This window comes from Bubalus bubalis, chromosome 21, assembly GCF_019923935.1.
Source record: "Bubalus bubalis isolate 160015118507 breed Murrah chromosome 21, NDDB_SH_1, whole genome shotgun sequence".
NCBI lineage: Eukaryota > Metazoa > Chordata > Mammalia > Artiodactyla > Bovidae > Bubalus > Bubalus bubalis.
Genome location: NC_059177.1, coordinates 51,101,159 through 51,119,744, shown reverse-complemented (window position 1 = coordinate 51,119,744; position 18,586 = coordinate 51,101,159). Strand labels below are relative to the sequence as shown.

Genomic DNA, 18,586 nt, shown 5'->3' with positions numbered 1-18,586 from the left:
TCTTTCCACTGCCCTCTAAGACATTTCAGATCCTCTCCTCATGCCTTTTCCTCTCTACCCTGTATTTGCCCTTGTCACCTGCATTGCAGGGGGATTCTTTTCTCATGAAGCCACCTGGGAAGTCCTTACCTTAACCATTAGCCAGTCAGATAACAATTCTCCTACCCTGGCTCTTCTTAGACAAACTCACTGGGCTAAAATTTAACCCTAGTTAAAACAGACTATTTGTGAATTCCTTACCTCTGGAGCAGCAGAGCATTACTAGAGAAAAACAACACTTTGAATTCTTGACCTTAAGCCTTAATATTATATTGGAGGGCTTCAACAGTGCAGTAAGGTAAAAAAAGAAAAAAAATAGTAAAAAGGTATAAGGATTAGAAAGGAAAAAAAAAAAGTATTCACAGGCAACAGGAATGTGTATGCAAAAAAGTGAAAAGAACTTACAGATAAGTTATTAGAGTTTAGCAAAGTCACTGGATGCAAAGTCAATATATAAAAATCAGTTGTAATTTCTATATATCAACAAGTGAAAACTTTTCTTCATGATGCAATTTACAGTAGCATCGTGCAACGTAAAATTCCAGGAATAAATATAGTGCAGAATGTGCAATGACTCTTCACACATACAATAAAACATTGACGCTGAACACTATCATAATCATTTCATGATGTAAGTCAAATCATTATGTTGTATACCTTAAACTACATAGTCAATTATATCTCAATAAACACTGAAAGAAAAAATAGAAACATAAAGACATAAATGGAATGCAAATCTATGTTCAAAGATTGGAAGATTTAATACAGGCATACCTCAGAGATACTGTGGGTTTGGTTACAGACCACCGCAATAAAGCAAATATCACAGTAAAGTGAATTATACAAATGTTTTGGTTTCCCAGGGAATATAAAATTTGTGTTTAGACTACAGTCTGTTAAGTGTGCAACAGTACTATGTCTAAAAAAAATGTACATACCTTAATTAAAAATACCTTATTGCTAGGACTTCCCTGTTGGTCCGTGGTTAAGACTCTGCCTTTCACTGCAGGAGGCACAGGTTTGATTCCTGCTCAGGGAACTAAGATCCTTCATGACAAATGGCTGAAAAAGAAAAAAAAAACCAACAAAACACCTTTTTGCTAAAAAATTCTAACCATCATCTGAGCCGTCAGTGAATCATAATCAATTTTTTTTTTTTTTTTTCATCCTTGGGTGGGCCTAAGCATCATCTTTTTAAAAGTAACATCAAGGAATTCCCTGGCAGTCCAGTGGTTAGGACCCTGCACTTCCACTGCGGAGGGCCAAGTTTGATCCCTGGTTGGGGATCTAAGATCCCACATGCTTCCTGGTACTGCTGCTGCTGCTAAGTCACTTCAGTCGTGTCTGACTCTGTGCGACCCCATAGACAGCAGGCTTCCTGGTACAGCCAAAAATAAATAACATTAGAGATCATTGACCACAGATCAGCATAACAGATATAATAATGATGATAAAGTTTGAAATATTATGAGAATTACCAAAATGTGACACAGAGACATGAAGTAAGAAAATGCTGTTGGAAGACTGGTGACGATAGACTTTCTATCATCTATTATCTATTGAAGGTATGCCACAAACCTTCAAAACCTTTCAATTTGTTGTAAAAGATGCAGTATCAGTGAAGTGCAATAAAATGTGGTATACCTGTATTGTGCAGATGCTAATTCTTCCCAAATGATATATGGATTCAATGCAACTCAGTAAAGACTGTGTAGTGTACGTGCGTGTGTCAACCGACAAACTGGATTCTAAAATGTATGAGGGCCAAGAACACCCAAGACAGTCCAAAGGAAACCCAAGAAGAAGAACAACTTCCTCTACTAGAGATCAGGAAAGCTACAGCGACCAAACCAAGACTGTATGTTGCTGGTACAGGAATAGACAGACAAACAGAACAAAGTCCAGAGAGGGGCCTACAGGTGCATGAAGGCTTGAATGTTTACAAGCATGGCTCTTAAGAGCCAACACAAGCAAAGGATGGGCTTTCCAGTAAATGATGCCACATCAACTGGACATCCATGTAGACAAAAATGAGACCCCCTACTTCATACTACCCACATAATCAATTCTAGATAGATCTGACATCTGAATGTGAAAGGAAAGACAATACATCTTTTAGAAGAGAACATAAAAGTTCATGACTTTTAAGCAAACATTTTTTAAGAGGACACAAAATGGACTAACCATAAAGGAAAATACTGAAAAACTGGATTACATTACAATTAAGAACTTCTTTCATCCAAAGACATTAAGATAAGATAGGTTAAGATAAGGTTAAGACATTAAGATAAGATAGGGAGAAGATAGGTTAAGATATACAATCCAAGGACTCATATCCTGAATACATACTATAAACCAATAAAAGATCCACATCCCAGTCAATGAATGGGCAAGAGACGTGAAGAGGTGCTTCACGAGAGAAGATTTAAATAGCCAGTAAACTGATGAAAAAATGCTCAACCTCTTTAGTCATCAGGGAAATTTAAATGTGAAAGTAAGTATTACTGTACTCCACCGGAATGACTAAAATAAAAATGACTGACAATACCATGTTTAGGGAAAGACAGAGGAGCTGGCACTCAGACACCAGTGGAGGCGCATACATTGGTACAACTACTCAGGAAAGCTATTTGGCATTTTCACTGCAACTCCACTTTTGAGAATATACACTCCCCCAATATAATGCATATGAGCAACCAAAAGACGAGTACAACAGTGCTCCTGACAGCATGATTTGAAATAGACAAAAACTGGAAACAACGGAAAGATTGTCAACGTGGATAAATAAACGAGGGTGCACCATACACGACAGTGGGAATGAGCCAACCGCAACTGCGTACTATGGTGGGCGAACTGTGAGATCTGACGGTGAGGGAAGAAGCCAGTACTAACGTGACTCCATTTAGTGAAGCTGGAAAACGGGCAAAACTCCTGAGGAATTACCTCTAGGGAGGAGGTCTGGGGAGAAGGGAGGAGGTGGTGATTCAGGGGGCTGCACGGTGGGCTTGGGGAGCTGGTGACACTGGCTGGTGACGAGATAAGCATCTTGTCATTCATATTCGCGCTCTGCAGTTTCACAGTATGTTCTTCTTCCATTAAACAGGAAAAAAAGAAAAGGTTGTACTCTCGGACTTGGAGCCTGAGTCTGTATCTTTTGGGGGCTGAGCAGGCAGGTGGTCTTCGCCTGACCCCCTTGCCCTGGAGTTGCCTTATGCACGTGTAGCCTGCCGTCCTCAGTTGTGTTGCACGGACGTGTGCCACACCTGTAGGGACCCACTTCTAGCCTAGAGATTGGCCCAAACCCCCAGCCCGCAGGGCCCCTCAAAATTGTGAGTTTTCCTCAGCCCCACCCAAACACCCCTCTTTCCTTGAGTGGCTTGGTTCTCTGTCTCTGCCCTTTCCCCTAACCATATCCATGTCTACCATCAAGCAGGCAGAGCTGTTCTCCCAGATAGTTCCTTCCCTGAGGAATTCTCTGGCTAACTGTTTTCCCTGGTGCTTTTAATTTTGTGCGGTGAGACCACCATCAAGGTGTTTGCTGAGGGGTCCTCGAGTCCTGGCCCCTGTTTGCTGCCTGGAACTGGCATTTCTTTAAATTTGTCCGCTGGGGCTCAAGTAGCCCTGATGAATACGTGCAAGGACCCCTTGGACAGTCACTCACGCAGAAGCAGGCAGGGGCTCCGACCCTCCCACCACAGGGCTGAGCTTTGTTCCTCACGGGGGCCAGCACGGGGACAGATGGCACAGCCCAGCCCTGCTCTTCCCACGAGGTCAGCGTGTGCAGCCTGGCAGTGAACAGAGCAAGGCACGGAGGCCACCGAATGTCCCTGTCCCAGCTTCCTGAGGGCCTGGGCTCATCCCTGATTTACACGCTCTCAGGAGGAGAACCACAGGGCTCTGCCTTCAGCTCTCCGATGAGAAAGGACTTGTACCTGGAAGTCAGCGGTGTTGATTCTGGCTGTGAAAGGGAGGCAGAGGCCTCCAGGATGAAGTGACTGTGCTGTACCACATGGAGCTTTCCTGCAGGCCACTGTGTCAGTTCCTCCTCCGGTCCAGGTGAACCTGTACACCTAACCTTCTAGAAGAGTCAACAGTTCAGGAAGGATGTCTCATTGTCTTCCTGTGCTTTGCACCCACAGATCTGTTTTCCTGGGACCCCCACCCCAGGGGGTTTTCTTTGCTGCATTTCGCTCTGCTGGGAGAGTAACAACCCCCTGCTGTCAGCATCCCATTAAGAAAGGAAAACTCATGGCCAGAAGTCACAGTATCTGATTTTTGAAGTGTGGAATCCTCTGAGAATCATCTTGAGTAACAGAATGAAAGGGACTGTTGGAAACCACTGCAGTCTGGTGTCCGCCTATGGGTTCTGACTTTTCTCCCCGACTTACAGCAACAAGCCCTTGATAACTCAGCAGCCCACAAGGGAAGTTTTTGCCCAACGCTGGCCTCTGATTCCCCTGACAGCAGTGTGCATCTATAACCCCGTATTCGTTGAGATACTCTTTTGGTTCTACGGTAATTACCAAATCCCTGCTAAGGCTGCAAGGTGAGGGGATCTTGCTGGATCCAGTGGAAGACAAATGAGGAATGGAAACAGCTGGGCAGGCCGAGGAGTTCAGGAAGGCTGGGGCGGGGGGGTGGGGGTGGGGGGAGATGCTTCATTTGAGAATAGCTGTAAAGGATTATAGGGGTTTTAATGGGGGAGAGAGACACAGCATTCAAGGCAGAGAGAGATGTAAGTGAAGTCTGCAGGGGCAGTCACCTGCAGATGGACCGCTGGGCCCCCGGTGGCTGTGGCTGTGGCCCAGGAGAAGTGGGAACCCAGGCAAGATGTGGGAACTCAAGGGACCTCGATGGAGGGGCCTGTCAGGGACCACCTGACAGGTGGTCCTCAGGTCCTGACAGACCACCTGGAGGCTGGAGAGGGCAGGGCAAGCTACTGATGAGGTCCTGAGGTTCCCGCACCCCTGCCCACCCTCTCCCAGCACCCCTCAGGATCATACAGGGAGGCCTGTTTCCAGATGCCTTGTGATTTATTTCCAAAGGTGAGCTGCAGCACACAGGAAAATACACATGGCTTCTCAGTCTACGTTTTTCCAGAGAAAATAGATTCTGTCATTGGCTTTATCAGTGCCATCACCCCCGCCCCACCCTGTTCTGTGAGGCTCCAGGAGGGATGGCCTGTCTCTAAGATTCTGCTCTCAAAGCAGCAGCTTGGCCAAGACCTCTGGGGGTCGTAGTGAGGGGCAGCGACTGCCCCCACGGGGCGGGGCTTGGGGGTGGGCAGAGCACACGAGCGGCACTCACTGCGAAGCTAAGGCAAAGAACAGAGCTGGCGGAGGATGCCCCCTCTCACCCCAGGGACACGGCGTGCCGAAGCCCAGGACACAGACCAGGTGGGCGCGGGGGCTGAGGGCTCGGGCCCAGCCTGGAGCAGCAGCAGGACTGTGTGTGTGTATAAGGGCGGGGGTGGGGGCATGCTGAAGAGGCAGCCTACCAGGAGATGGAGGGGCTTCAGTTCACACGCTCCCCGTGCCCCAGCAGAGCTCCTGGCGTGTGGTCCCCAATTCTGTGCTTGGCCCCTGGCGTTAGCTCTATGTCAGGTGGGGGTCCCTGCTCAGGTCCCTTCTACCATCACCTCCCCTCATACTATCTGTGCAAAACATTCTTAGGGCCAAGCCTCTGAGTCCCCTGCACCCTGCCCAGGGCTGCAGGGAAGGGAGGAGAGGAAGGTGCTAGCTGGGGGCCTCGCCCAGCACCGGAAACTCCTTGCACATCTCCTGGACGATCATGCGGTCCATCTGGCACTGGGGCGAGGCTTCCTCCTCAGCCAGGATGCGTCGCAGTGTGGCCTGCAGGTCGGGGAGCCGGTGGCGGTGCTGCAGGTAGGGCGTGGAGCGGACCACGGCATGCATCAGGGAGAGGTACTCCATGCGCAGCTGTGGGGAGAGCAGGCAAGCTCAGGGACCCAGGGAGGTGCTGTGTGCCATTGCCACCAGACAGGGACAGACAGGCCACTACCGCCTTCTGGCGGCCACATGGATGTGACCGCCTGACACCACTGAAGATCAGGGTTGCATCCCAGCACCCAGCATGTAACCTGGCACCGAGCTGGCCTTCGACAGTCACTGCGTGAGTAAATAAGTAAGTCCTCGCAGTCCACACGCAGTCCCAGAACGTGGCTGGCCCAGGAAGTCCTGGCTCAGAGAGGTGGCAGGAGGAAGTGGTGAGCCCCTACCCGTGTCTGATGCTGGGCCCTTGTGGGGCTGCTATCTGTCTGTTGGAGGCCCTTCTGCTTCTCTCCTCTCACCCTGGGAGATCTCATTCACACCCACAGCTTCAAACAGTGACCCACACTCAGACTTCTTTCCTAGATTCTCCAGGGAGCTGCAGATGAGAATTTTCAGCTGCCCACTGGTCATGCCCTGCTTATCTCAGAACTCAAACTCCTGTGTCTACCATCAAACTCACAATCATCCCTATCTGCCCAAAGCTGAAGGCTTTTCCTGTGTTATCTTAATAAAGAGCACTGCTATCTGTTCAAATGCTCAAGTCAAAACTACAGGTGTCCTCTCTGAGTCCTTTCTCCCCACATCCCAAACCCAACCCATCCCTGAGACCAGGCGTCTTACCTTCTACCTGCTCTGAATCCATATCCAACCCTCCTTCCCAACCCACCTTCCCAGCACCTCTGGCTTTAACGGCTCTAACAGTCCCTCCAATGTGACACCCCAGGGGCTCCTTACCTTCACTAGACCCTGATCCGCTGACTTGGCCCCAGTACTTCTTCTCCATCTGCCCCCTTACCATCTCTCACGTCTCCTTAGAGGAGTCAGTACCCAAACCTTTCTTAGGCAGTATCACCCTGCTAACTCCCAACCTTGGTCAGGCCAAAAAGCACCTGCCCATCAAATTTTAGTATAAACAGCTAAGCAGCAGACCATTACGGAGCCGTGCACAAGCCTGGACACCATTCCCCACCACAAACCACACTGCCCAGGACCGCTGCCACTTTTCTCCACTGGGCCCACCGCTCCTTAAAGGGCCACTGCCCACCTTCTCTGCATCTGCCAAATCTAAAGTCCCTGACCAGCTGGCCTTGTGCTTCATGGAGAAAACAAGCACAACTTCAGGAACTCCTGGTCTTCCCTTGGCATCCTCACCTCAACTACTGTCCTGCTACTGAATGGACTGCCCAGGTCCTGCCAGGCGCCATCCCTCTATGCAGGCCTGAACTCTCACCAGCCGCCTGACCTACTTTTGACTCCCACAGTGGCTGACCCTCCCAGCACCTCAGCCTCTTCGCCATACTTGGCTTGCTGGATCAGTCCCTCTGGCTTAGACATCCACCAGCATCTCCCACCTTTAAAAGACCTTCTCTTGGAGTTGGTGTTCTAGTGGTTGGGAATCTGCCTGCCAATGCTGAAGACACGGGTCTGATCCCTGGTCCAGGAAGATCCCATGTGCCTCAGAGCAACTAAGCCCGTGCACCACAACTACTGAGCCTGTTGTGCTCTAGAGCCCGGGAACTGCAACTTCTGAGCCCCCATGCCTAGTGTGCATGCTCTGCAACAAGAGAAGCCACTGCAACGAGAAGCCTGCACACCGCAACTAGGGAAGCCTGTGCGGCAACCAAAGCCTCGCATAGCCCAAAATAAAATACATAAATAAACTTACAAAAAAAAAAGACTTTCCCTTGATCCCATGTCTCCCTCCAGTGATCCCCCACCTTTTCTACTCCCCTTTACATAAACAGAACAGAAGCAAAAGAGATTAAGAAGAGGTGGCAAGAATACACAGAACTATACAAAAAAAGAACTTAATGACCTGGATAGCCATGATGGCGTGGTCCCTCACCTAGAGTCAGACATCCTAGAGTGTGAAGTCAAGAGAGACTTAGGAAGCATTACTATGAACAAAGCTGGTGGAGGTGATGGAATTCCAACTGAGCTATTTAAAATCCTAAAAGGTGATGCAAGGTGCCGCACTCAATATGCCAGCAAATTTGGAAAACTAAGCAGTGGCTACAGGACTGGAAAAGGTCAGTTTTCATTCCAATCCCAAAGAATGCTCAAACTACCGCACAATTGCACTCATTTCACATGCTAGCAAGGAAATGCTCAAAATGCTTCAAGCTAGTCTTCAGCAGTACATGAACTGAGAACTTCCAGATGTACAAACTGGGTTTAGAAAAGAGAGGAATGAGAGATCAAGTTGCCAGCATTCGAGGGATCATAGAGAAAGCAAGGGAATTCCAGAAAAACATCTACTTCTGCCTCATTGACTATGTTAAAGTCTTAGACTGTGTGGATCACACAAACTGGAAAATTCTTAAAGAGATGGGAATACCAGACCACCTGACCTGTCTCTTGAGAAACCTGTACGTGAGTCAAGAAGCAATAGCTAGAACCAGACATGGAACAACAGACTAGTTTCAAATTGGGAAAGGAATACGACAAGGCTGTGTATTGTCACCCTGTTTATTTAACTTCTATGCAGGGTACATCATGCAAAATGCCAGGCTGGATGAATCACAAGCTGGAATCAAGACTGCCAGGAGAAATATCAACAACCTCAGATATGCAGATGATATCACTCTAATGGCAGAAAGTGAAGAGGAACTAAAGAGACTCTTGATGAGGGTGAAAGAGGAGAGTAAAAAAGCTGAGTTAAAACTCAACAGTCAAAAAACTAGGATCATGGCATTTGGTCCCATCACTTCATGGCAAATAGAAGGGGAGAAAGTGGAAATAGTGATAGTTTTATTTTCTTGAGTTCCAAAATCACTGAGCAAGTCATGAAATTAAAAGACTCTTACTTTTTGGAAGCAAAGCTGTGACAAACCTAGACAGTGTGTTAAAAAGCAGAGACATCACTTTACCAACAAAGGTCCAAAGAGTCAAAGCTCTGGTTTTCCCATAAAGAAAAACCATAAAGGAGGCTGAATGCTGAAGCATTGATGCTTTTGCACTGTGGTGTTGGAGAAGACTCTTGAGAGTCCCTTGGACAGCAACGAGATCAAACCACTCAATCCTAAAGGAAATCAGTCCTGAATATTCATTGGAAGGACTACTGCTGAAGCAGAAGTTCCAATACTTTGGCCACCTGATGCAAAGAGCTGACTCACTGGAAAAGACCCTGATACTGGGAAAGACTGAAGGCAGGAGGAGAAGGGGATGACAGAGGATGAGATGGCTGGATGGCATCACCGACTCAATGGACATGAGTCTGAGCAAGCTCTGGAAGATAGTGAAGGACAGGGATGCCTGATGTGCTACAGTCCATGGGGTCGCAAAAAGTTGGACAGGACTGAGTAACAAGTTCAAGTTTACATAAAAACACATGAGGGTTGTTTCCATTCAGTGCTCCCACCTTCCCTCTCTTTCCACTCCCCTCCAACGTCAAATCTTCTCTTCAACTTCCTACTTGGACTCTCTTCCCTCCACTCCATGGACACTGCTGGTCAGTCACGCCTGACCTCCGTGTGGCAAATTCTGTGTCTCCCTCTCAGGCCTCGTCTCACTCAGGCTCCTAACTGTGGCAACGGCTCATCCCCTCCTCTTTCACACACAAGTCTCTGGGTTCCTGCTCTCCTGGTTTTCCCTCCTGAGTATCTCCTGTGTGCCCCGACTGAAGCCTAAGCTTCCCTCTGACCCATGCATCCTACACCCAAGGTGACCGCACTGTCACGGGCTTCCCAGCACACGTATGCACAGCGCACTCCCAGTGTCTCTTTCCCGTCCCCACTCACACCCCAGCGCCTCGCTGACGTCCTCTGTACCTGGATGTCCAGCAGATACCTTCTCAATCTCGACGCATCAAAACACAACTCTATTCAAAAGGTCTTCCCCACCAGAGGGATCAGCACTTCCTCCACCAGGCTGGTCCAGACCAATTGAGCAGTGAGTCCTGCCAACCCACCTCCAACACATCCAGGCCTGACCTCCTCTCCCACTCCACATGTACCACCTGGAGGGCGGCGGCCGCTTCCGCACCAGCCTCCCGCTTCTGCTGTGATCTCACAGCCTCCGTTTCATTCAGGATGGTAATCAGATCACTTCCCCTACAAGGTAACCACCTCCTGCCGCAGCCCCCAAGGCTTCGAGTAAACTCCACTTGCTCTTCTCACCTCCCACCACTCCTCCTGTCTCCAGACAGCGCATCCCCTGATCACCACACGGCGGGCTCCCCTGGGTCTTGGCACACCTGTCTTGGCTGAGCGGCCTCCCCTACTTACCGGCTCCAGCATGCCCCTCACCCTCGTCTCAGGTCCCCCCCCCCAGGCTGTGACAGCTCCCACCCCGCTGCAGCCACGTCCAGGCACCTTGTCTCCGGGCGACAGGTCCGCGATGTGTCGCACGGTGATGTCGATGAGCGCCATCATGTCCGTGTGGTAGAAGATCGCAGCCGTGGTGGGGCTTGCGAACACGTCCTGCAGGAACTTGAGGATGGAGTGCGGCGGCTGTGGCTCGTGCTTGAAAATGCGCACGGGGTCATCTAGAAGGTGGGGAAGAGGGCTCAGGGCAGTCCTCTGGGGAGCGCCAACAGGCATCACGGCAGGGGCGTGGTGGGGAGTCACAGGACCTAAGTGGCCCTGTGCAGATTCCTGGGCACTCACCCCCTCTGTTCAGGAGCAACAGCAGCTTCTCGGAGAAGATCTTGACATTGGCGTGTTTGCTCAGGGCGGCCATTATGACGTTCTGGTCCGGGGCTGAGGAAGGACATGGGTGTGCACGAGGGCACCGGTGCTGAGCCTGGTGGGTCCTCCTCCACCCTTGCAGCGCGAGGCAGCTACCCCAGGCCCCGCCCTCACCTGGCAGATGCAGGTTGAGAGCCAGAAGTAGATTCACGCAGAGATCCGGCAGCTGCTCTGTGGTGTCCAAGGGCAGCCCATCCTCAACGATGCTCAGCAGGAACTGGGCGAAGGGTGTGCCCAGGTGCTCTAGGAGAGGGGCACACTGAGGTCTGCAGACCAGCCCCACCGCCCACCCCGCCCAGCCTCCCTGGGTTCTCGTGAGCCCTGGGGACGCTCCATGCGACCCCGGTCGGGGGGGTCCCCAGCCCTCAGGCTGTGGGCTCCCTGCAGTCAGCTGGGCCGTGACCTGCCTTCTTACCATAGTGTGCGTAGGGCACTGCCTCGCCCATGGAGAAGACCATGGCCAGGATGAGGGCTGAGTAACAGAGCTTCTGGTGGTCTGCAGGGGTGCAGAGCAGGTGGTCAGAGCCCCTGAAGGTGGCGGGAACCCCCAGGGGGCAGGGAGCTGGCCCTCACTCGCTCACCCTGCGTGTCTGTCTGCATGTCCCGTGCCAGCTCCACGGGCAGCACGGACGACACGAGCGTGGAGATGATGGCCGCGTCCAGGCTGCACATGGCACCGAAGCACTTGAGGAGCAGCAGCCGCAGTGACACCCGGTGCTCCTGGCAGGGGACCCCGTGTGTGCTCAGTGCCCGGATGCCCCACCTCTGCCTGGGTCCCTCCGTGTCCCCCCACCCCCCCTCGCTCTCACACACACACCATTTGGTAGTAGGCCACCAAGGCCAGGACAGACTCGAACTCGTTCCGCTTGCACATTTTCTTGCAAACTTCAGGGTCTGCATCCGTCTGCAGGGGGGAGGAGATGTGAAGGAGTCGCTCAGTGTGCGTGGCCGCCCGTGAGCGTGCCGAGGACCAGTAGAGGAGACTCCCGAGCACGGGGGAGGGGTGGGGACACCTGGGGGCCCCCAGCCCGCACCAGAATGTGCAGCAGCTCCTCCAAGTAGCAGCGGATGACGCCCTCATCCTCATACAGGGCCCAGCTGCGCTGCTGGGCATCGTCCTTCCGCCGGGCAAGGTCTGCAAAGATCACCTCCAGCCGCTGCTGGTCATGGCAGACCTGCCCTGAGGGCAGGGCGGTGCTCAGGTCCTGTGGGCAGACGGCGAGGGGGTGCTCAGCACACCTGCCCCGCACCATGTCCAGGAGGCCCTCGAGGCCTGGGTCTCAACCCAGACCCCGAGGTCCAGGTGTGCGCTCCTGGCCTGTGCCAGACCAGGGGCCCTGGGCCTCACCTACAATGGCTGCCTGGAGCCAGCGTCCTCCCAGGACTGGTGAGCGGACCAGCCCCTGGTTTTCTTCCCTCCTCCCTGCTGTTCCCCATCAACTTCCCATAGCCCATCCCTCAACATCGAGGCCCCCAGGGGCACTAGCCCTGTTCTGCACACCCTCTCCAAGGAATTCTACTGCCTCCAAGTCTTCCCCCCCATCCCCCGCCACCTCCCCCAATAAACCAGCAGCTTATGGGATTTTATTTTCCTGACCATCGATTGAACCCTTGGCAGTGAGAGCATGGAGTCGCAACCACTGGACTGACTGCAAGGAATTCCTGCGCCCCCAAGTCTTAATAACCTCCTGAGACAGGATTCTGCACGAGACATGTCTGCGGGGAATTTTCCAACAACCTGCCTCCTGTCCCTGCATAAACATCCTCTGTGAGGAAGGCCATGGACTTCTCACAGCCTGCATGTGACTTGAGATTGTACTCTCTGATTCTACACAAAGTGGGACAGGCCTGTCAACCTGCCTTCCATGTTCTTCTTGAGCCTGCTGGCCACTGCTCCTGCACAGGCAAGCCCATGGCCTCACTGCTCCCCACACCCCGAACCAGAGCTGCAGCTCCCAAGGAAGGAGGCACTTCCGGCCCATCTGGCCCCCAGTCCTGCTCCCTGATCAGTGCCCCCCACCCTTGGCAAGGGATGCCACCCATCCCACGATGCCCACACCCCCCCACCATCTGAGTCAGCATTCAGGCCTCCATCATAGCTCTCGAAGCTCTGTGGTGTTCCAGCCATGCTGGCCTCGTTCCAATCCCTCCTGTGAGCTGAGCATGAGGTGCTGCCTTATGGCCCTCATCCAAGCTGAGCCTCTGTCTGCAGTATTCTTCCTCCCTTTCTTCTTCACGGATTGTCCCCAAAAGTCCCCAACACCCAGCACAAGGAAGCCGAGAGCTCGAGCTCAACAAATACCTGTCAGGTAAAGGCTGGATACATGTGCGGGCGGGGAAGGGGCAGAGGTGGCGGGGCGGCCCCTGGCCCTGGCCCACCCTCACCTTGCCCTCCACCAGCGAGAGGAGGACCTGCTCCATGACAGGTGAGCTGGCCGGCACGGAGGCCTGGATGTGGCCTACCACGACGCCAATGGCCACGCGGCAGAGCTCGTGGCTCAGGCCAGTGTTCCTCCGCACGAGCTCCATCAGCTCTGCCCCGATGGTCCTGGGCACGGCGGGCTCAGCCACTGCCTTCTCCTCTGTGGCCCCCAGGTTCAGTGCCCCCAGGGCCTCCAGCTCATCAAGGGCCGGAGCTGGGGCTGTCTCCACCACTGCCGCCGCTGCCTCCTCCTCTGTAGGGGGCTCGGGGTTTGGCACCTTGCAGGGAGGGGGCTGAGCTTGGGACACAGCGGTAAGCGCGCCTCGGCGGGGCACAGGTGGGGGCGTGGGTGAGCAGCTGGGGCCCAGCTCGGATGAGCTGGAGCCGGTGTAGAGGGTGTCAAGGGAGGTGCTGCTGACAGAGCCGCCGCTGGACACAGAACTGCCCCCGGAGGGCGTGGTGTTGTGGCCACCTGTGGGCAGAGAGGGGATGCTGTGCTGGGGCAGCCCCCCGGGGACCCCTATCCCCCCAAGCCCAGAGCCCCCAGCCATCCAACCCCTGCCCTGTCTTCACCCCCAAGCCTGGAGCCTCCAGTTTTCTGACATAGGCAGAGCAACCGTTCTAAGCACAGGGTGTCCCATCCCTCAACTCCCCCATCCCCGCCTTCTCACCACTCCCCAAGACCATCAGGGCGTCACGGTCTCGGCGCTTCACAGGCGGGGGTGGCGTGGTAGGCGCTGCTCGGCGAGGCTGTGGCGGGATCTGGAGGACAGAAGTGGGATCTGAGGGCAGACTGCCATTTGGGGTGAGGCCTGAGCTCGGCGGGGCAGGACCAAGGCTCCAGGCGGCACTGCTGACCGGGGTGGACGCTTGGAGCCTCCAGACAAAGCCTTAAGCCCCCCGCCATCTCCCTTGCCCAGGCTGCTCTCACCATGTACCTGGTAGAGGCCTCCGTCCGCCCCGAGATACTCAGAACTGGGCAGGCTGTGCTGCCGCTCGAACCCAGCTCGACACATGCCATTGGGCTGCCTGGTGGCGGCGGCATCCAGATGGTGGTCACTGGTGGACGGGGTCATAGCTGCAGGGCTGGGGGCAGAGGGGCCTCTGCGGGACAGGGTCTCTTTCCGGTGGTGGATCAGCTTCCTGAGGCAGGGGCAGGGAGGTTACTGGGGGAGTCACCCTACAACTCCCCAAGTCTGCCCATGCTCCCTGAGGGACACTGCCCACCCTAGCCCAGGGCCCCCATCACCTTCATGCCCCACCTGTCTCTGCACTAGCAACCCTGCCCTTTAGAGTCCCGGAAGGACCCCATCCCCCGGGGCTCACTGGGAGGCCCCCCCACCAACACACACTCACTGGAGGATCCCGCGCTGCTCCAGGCTGTATTTGCCACCATCCCGCATGGCCGCGTTGTGCACAGCCTCAATGGCCCGGTCAATGGCTTGGAGGACATCCTGCTCCAGGCCCTGTGAGGAGGGCAGGAGTGGGGTCTTAGCCCTGGGGGCCAGGTGAGGGCACAGAGGCCAGAGCCAGCCCTGGAGGGAGCCTGGCGCAGCCAGAGGGCCACAACTGCTCTTAAAGCCTGGAATACTAGAGATCAACACAGCAAGATGAACTAGAATATCAATCGGGGTTCTCAAACTGCGTCACTCAGGAAGCTGGGCCACAGGGAGGGGCCCAGGCTGCTGCTTTATATATCGGGTCCCCGCTCGGGATTTTACCTATGGCGAGGCTCTTGGCTAAGTCATCTCTGAAAGTCTGGGCTCTGAAGCAAAAACACAGCCCACGGACCCCCAGTTTGAGGCCAGGAGTGCACACTTAATCTATCGCCAGGCTTGGCTCAGATCCCAGGCTGAGATGCCAAGCAGGGAGCCTCTAGGGTCTGGTGCTCTGAACAAATCCCTCTGGATCTTGCTGACCCGTCACAAAACCAGGACAGACCCATCCTCAGAGAGCCTTCTGCAGGCCCTGGTAGCTGAGGACAGGCCAAAGGGACCTCCTCTTTGCACCCGTGTTGCCAGCCCTCATCCCCTCTAGCTGTGAGAAGGGAATCCTCCAGAGCTGCGCTGGGAAACAGCAGTTCTGGGTTTGTGGCAGAAGATAGACATAAGCGTGGAACCTGGCCCCTGCCCCAGATTTTGTGTCGCCATCCGCAGCAACTCAGGGGTCCCCTTGACCCAGCCTGGCTGGCATGGGGTGGGGGGAGTAAGGGGCTGGCAACTGTGGGACCAGTCACTCCCACCCCTCCTTTGCCCTTGGCACCCATGGTCCATCAGGCACAGGGGCCTCAGAACTAAGGTGAGATCACACCAGAGTGGGTTGGAGAGGCTTCTCGGATGGGGACAGACAGATGGACTCAGAGATCAGCAGAGCCCCAAAGGTAACAGGGGGCGTGTCAGAGTGCAGGAGACAGACAGAAAAGGGGACAGAGACAGAATGGCAGAGGATGCACAGAAAGCAAGAAAGATGGTGAGAGAGAGAGGGAGGGAGAGAGAGAGGAAAAGAGAGAAGCAGAGAGAGAGAACACAGAAAGAAATTAAGATTCGGAGACAGAGAAGGGGAGCGAGTTGGAGGATGTGGACACACACAAGGGGAGAGTCAGGATGACACAGAGACAGCCAGGGAGACGGAGACGGAGGGAGATGTGCAGCAAGAAACCAAGAGACAGAGAAGACGGCACCCTCTCTGCCCTCCCCAAACACCCAGCCCAATAGCCAAGGCAGGCCCTGGGGGGAAGTGGGGGACTCTCCTTGGAGGCCTCCAACAAGCCCCCAGCCCCAGAGAGACTGGCTCTGACATGCTCACTTCCAGACCCAGCAGCCCTCGTGTCCGGGGCTTCCACTCTCACCCAGACACTCCTGGATGCCATGAGGCCAAGGGTCCAGGGCCCCAGGCCCATCCCCTCGAATAAAGGCCACAGATGACATCTCCAAATTTATCCTGTTATTTCTGTCCTGAACTGGGCCGGCTTGGGATGTTTCCTACAGCCAGAGACTAGGATGGGGCGGGGGTGTCTGGCACAGGGCAGGCCTGGAGGCTCTGGGCCCTCCTTCCCCCTGAGATCAGAATAGACCAGCTGGAGACAATGCAGCCCAACCCCCACACCAGGACTATTCTGGGGGAAACAGGAACTGGGGCTGTACCTCCAGTGGAAGGAAACAGGGGGGCTATGGCCACACCAGGGAAGCCATGGGGAAGTCCCACTTCCTTGCTAAGGGAGCAGCTCCCCACCCCAGGCTGGGGACAAGGAAGGCTCAGGCTCCCTCACTTTCCAAGAAAGGAAGTCTGAAAAGTCAGGGCCTGAGGCTTGTAGTGCCAGGGAGTGTCAGCAGGAGCTGGGAACCCAGGCTCAAAGTAGACTGACAAGGGTGTTTTTGGAAGAGCTTAGGGGCTGACTAAGTACAGGACAATAAAAGATATTGAGGTCTCAGGGCTTGGGGGGTCACTTAGGGGATGGGGGTGTCCACGGCTCCCTGGTCCAAGTGCAGGGGGTGGGATGGGAGGGTGAAGACGTGGAAGATGGCTGGGGAAACAGAAAGTGCCCAGGGGTGCCGGGGGGCTCAGGGGTGGAAGCTGCGGAAGAGGAGGCAAGAGTGTTGGGATCCTGGTGATTCAGGCGAGGGGCCAATTAAGTCAGGGGTCTCAGTGACCGGGGGAACTGCTCAGAATCTGGTGTACTGGAATCTCGGGGCTGACTCTTGAATTGTATTCGGCTGGGGATTCAGATGTTGGGTCTGGGGTCTCGGTCCCAGAGTTAGGCTTTAGGTAGGTCTGGAGTCCTCAAGAGTTGCCTGTCAAGGGCCTGGTCCTCTGTAGGGGGAGCGGGCTCTCAGGGTCCCAGTCCTCGCGGGGTCTCTCGGTCAGGTTCTCAAAGTCCTCATCTGCCGGAGGTCCCGACCGGCCGGTGATGGAGCTCAGTCTAGGGGCGGCGGAGGCCGGGCCGGGGAGGGGCACACTCACCTGCAGGCGGCGCAGGTAGGCGGGCGGCACGTAGCCGGTCTCACCGCTGCGCGCCCGCGCCGCCAACCACCAGTGCGCGCTGCTGCGCTCCAGCACCAGGAAGGTCTCGCCCGCGGCGAACGCCAGCGCGTTGGGCTCCGCCGAGCGGAACGCGTACAGCGCGCGGTACATGAGGCCGAGTCGCGCCGGGGCAGGGGAGACGGCGGGGGGCTGAGGAACCAGGACGCCAGGCCGGCACCTCCTCGCCGCGCTCGCCCTGCCCCGTGACACACGGCGCGTGCGCGCGCGCGCCCGCCCGCCCGCCGCAGTCCCGCCCCGACAGTGTCGGCTCCTGCGCGGAAGCGCGGCGCCCCCTGGCGGCCCCAAGGGGCGCGGCTCTCGAGAGTCCACCGCCCTTTCCGAGGACTTGGTCGTCTCCAAGCTCCAGACTCCCTGACCCGGCACCCCGCCTAGAGCCCCAGCCCCAGCTGCCCCTGCCCGGCCCTCCACTCCTTTTACCGGCTCAAGCCCTAATACTGCGGCCCACCCTACTTCACGAAGGAGAGTCCGCCCGCAGCCCAAAGGCAGAGCCTGTGTCCTGTGCTGATAAGCCTCTTGCATCTATGCCACCCCAGAGAAGTGGATCCTGACCTACTAAATTAAGGACAGCGACCCCGGGTCTCCTGTGTGTCTCGAGGCGTGCTGAGCTCACTTCTTTAAGCTCCAGCGGTGGGCAACGGGGAGCAAGAGTGGAGAGGGGGCTGCAGAAACAAAAACCAGGTCAGGCCATTTCGCTGTCCATAGTCCTCCCATCCTCAGTCCCCATCTCTTCTCCTCTGCCACTAACTTCTCTCTTCCTCTCTAACGTGGGTTCTTGCATATCCATTCTTCTGCCTGGGACGCTATTCCCCTCCTCACAGCATAAGGTCAGGCTCCCACCCTTATCAGTCACTTTCACATCACTCTCTTCTGTTGTCTTTGGAGACTTACAAATCCCGGTTATTTCTGATGCTTCCTTCTGAGAGCAGATAGAAGGGCTGGTGGATGGGGAGTGGGGTACCATGTGGCGTTAAGAGCCTGTTTGGCCCAACTTCCAGTCAGCCCTGACCTGGTGAGGTCATTTGTAGTCCTATGAAGCAGCAGGGAGCAGGGAAAACCAAGGGGACCTGGGTTTAGGTAAACCCAGTGTCCTTGGGACCTCCTATCACCGTCCAGAGGCTGGTCCAGCCACATTCTTCTCTGGAAGCCTGGACCCAGGCAGCAGGTAGGCACAACCCGGCCAGTGTATGCAGTTGGGTGATTTTGGATATAGTGGATATAGGCATAGTGGATCTGGGAGAGGTGCTGAGAGGTTCAGGTAAGAGGTGGGGCTGCTAGACCTGGACATCCAGATCCTCCTTTCTTGGCACTAGTTCTGTATCCTTCTCCCTCGTGCCTGTGTCAGCAGTTCAAGATCTCGTGCCACACTTCTCCCTGAAACCCTCTGA

General features: G+C 54.7%; 1 protein-coding gene across 1 annotated transcript; it reads right to left on the bottom strand.

The window, feature by feature from the left end:
* Positions 1-5,053: 5,053 nt before the first annotated feature.
* NCKIPSD (NCK interacting protein with SH3 domain) lies at positions 5,054-17,410 on the bottom strand. Its single transcript, XM_006065147.4, has 13 exons — positions 17,121-17,410; positions 14,517-14,626; positions 14,099-14,303; positions 13,832-13,922; positions 13,124-13,632; positions 11,773-11,943; positions 11,556-11,642; positions 11,320-11,458; positions 11,154-11,234; positions 10,853-10,981; positions 10,658-10,750; positions 10,364-10,536; positions 5,054-5,978 (listed from the first exon to the last, which is right to left on the bottom strand). Exons 1-13 carry the CDS (start codon positions 17,289-17,291, stop codon positions 5,775-5,777), a joined length of 2,163 nt encoding a protein of 720 aa, XP_006065209.3. The 5' UTR covers positions 17,292-17,410; the 3' UTR covers positions 5,054-5,774.
* Between the last annotated feature and the right edge of the window lie 1,176 nt (positions 17,411-18,586).

Bases quoted from the DNA above. Each gene is read 5' to 3' on its own strand.
- NCKIPSD (XM_006065147.4), bottom strand. From the start codon at position 17,291: ATGTACCGCGCGCTGTACGCGTTCCGCTCGGCGGAGCCCAACGCGCTG. The intron at 11,235-11,319 runs GTGAGCGAGTGA...GCACCCCTGCAG, and splicing joins CATGCAGACAGACACGCAGG to ACCACCAGAAGCTCTGTTAC. The intron at 10,982-11,153 runs GTAAGAAGGCAG...CCCCTCTCCTAG, and splicing joins AGTGCCCTACGCACACTATG to AGCACCTGGGCACACCCTTC.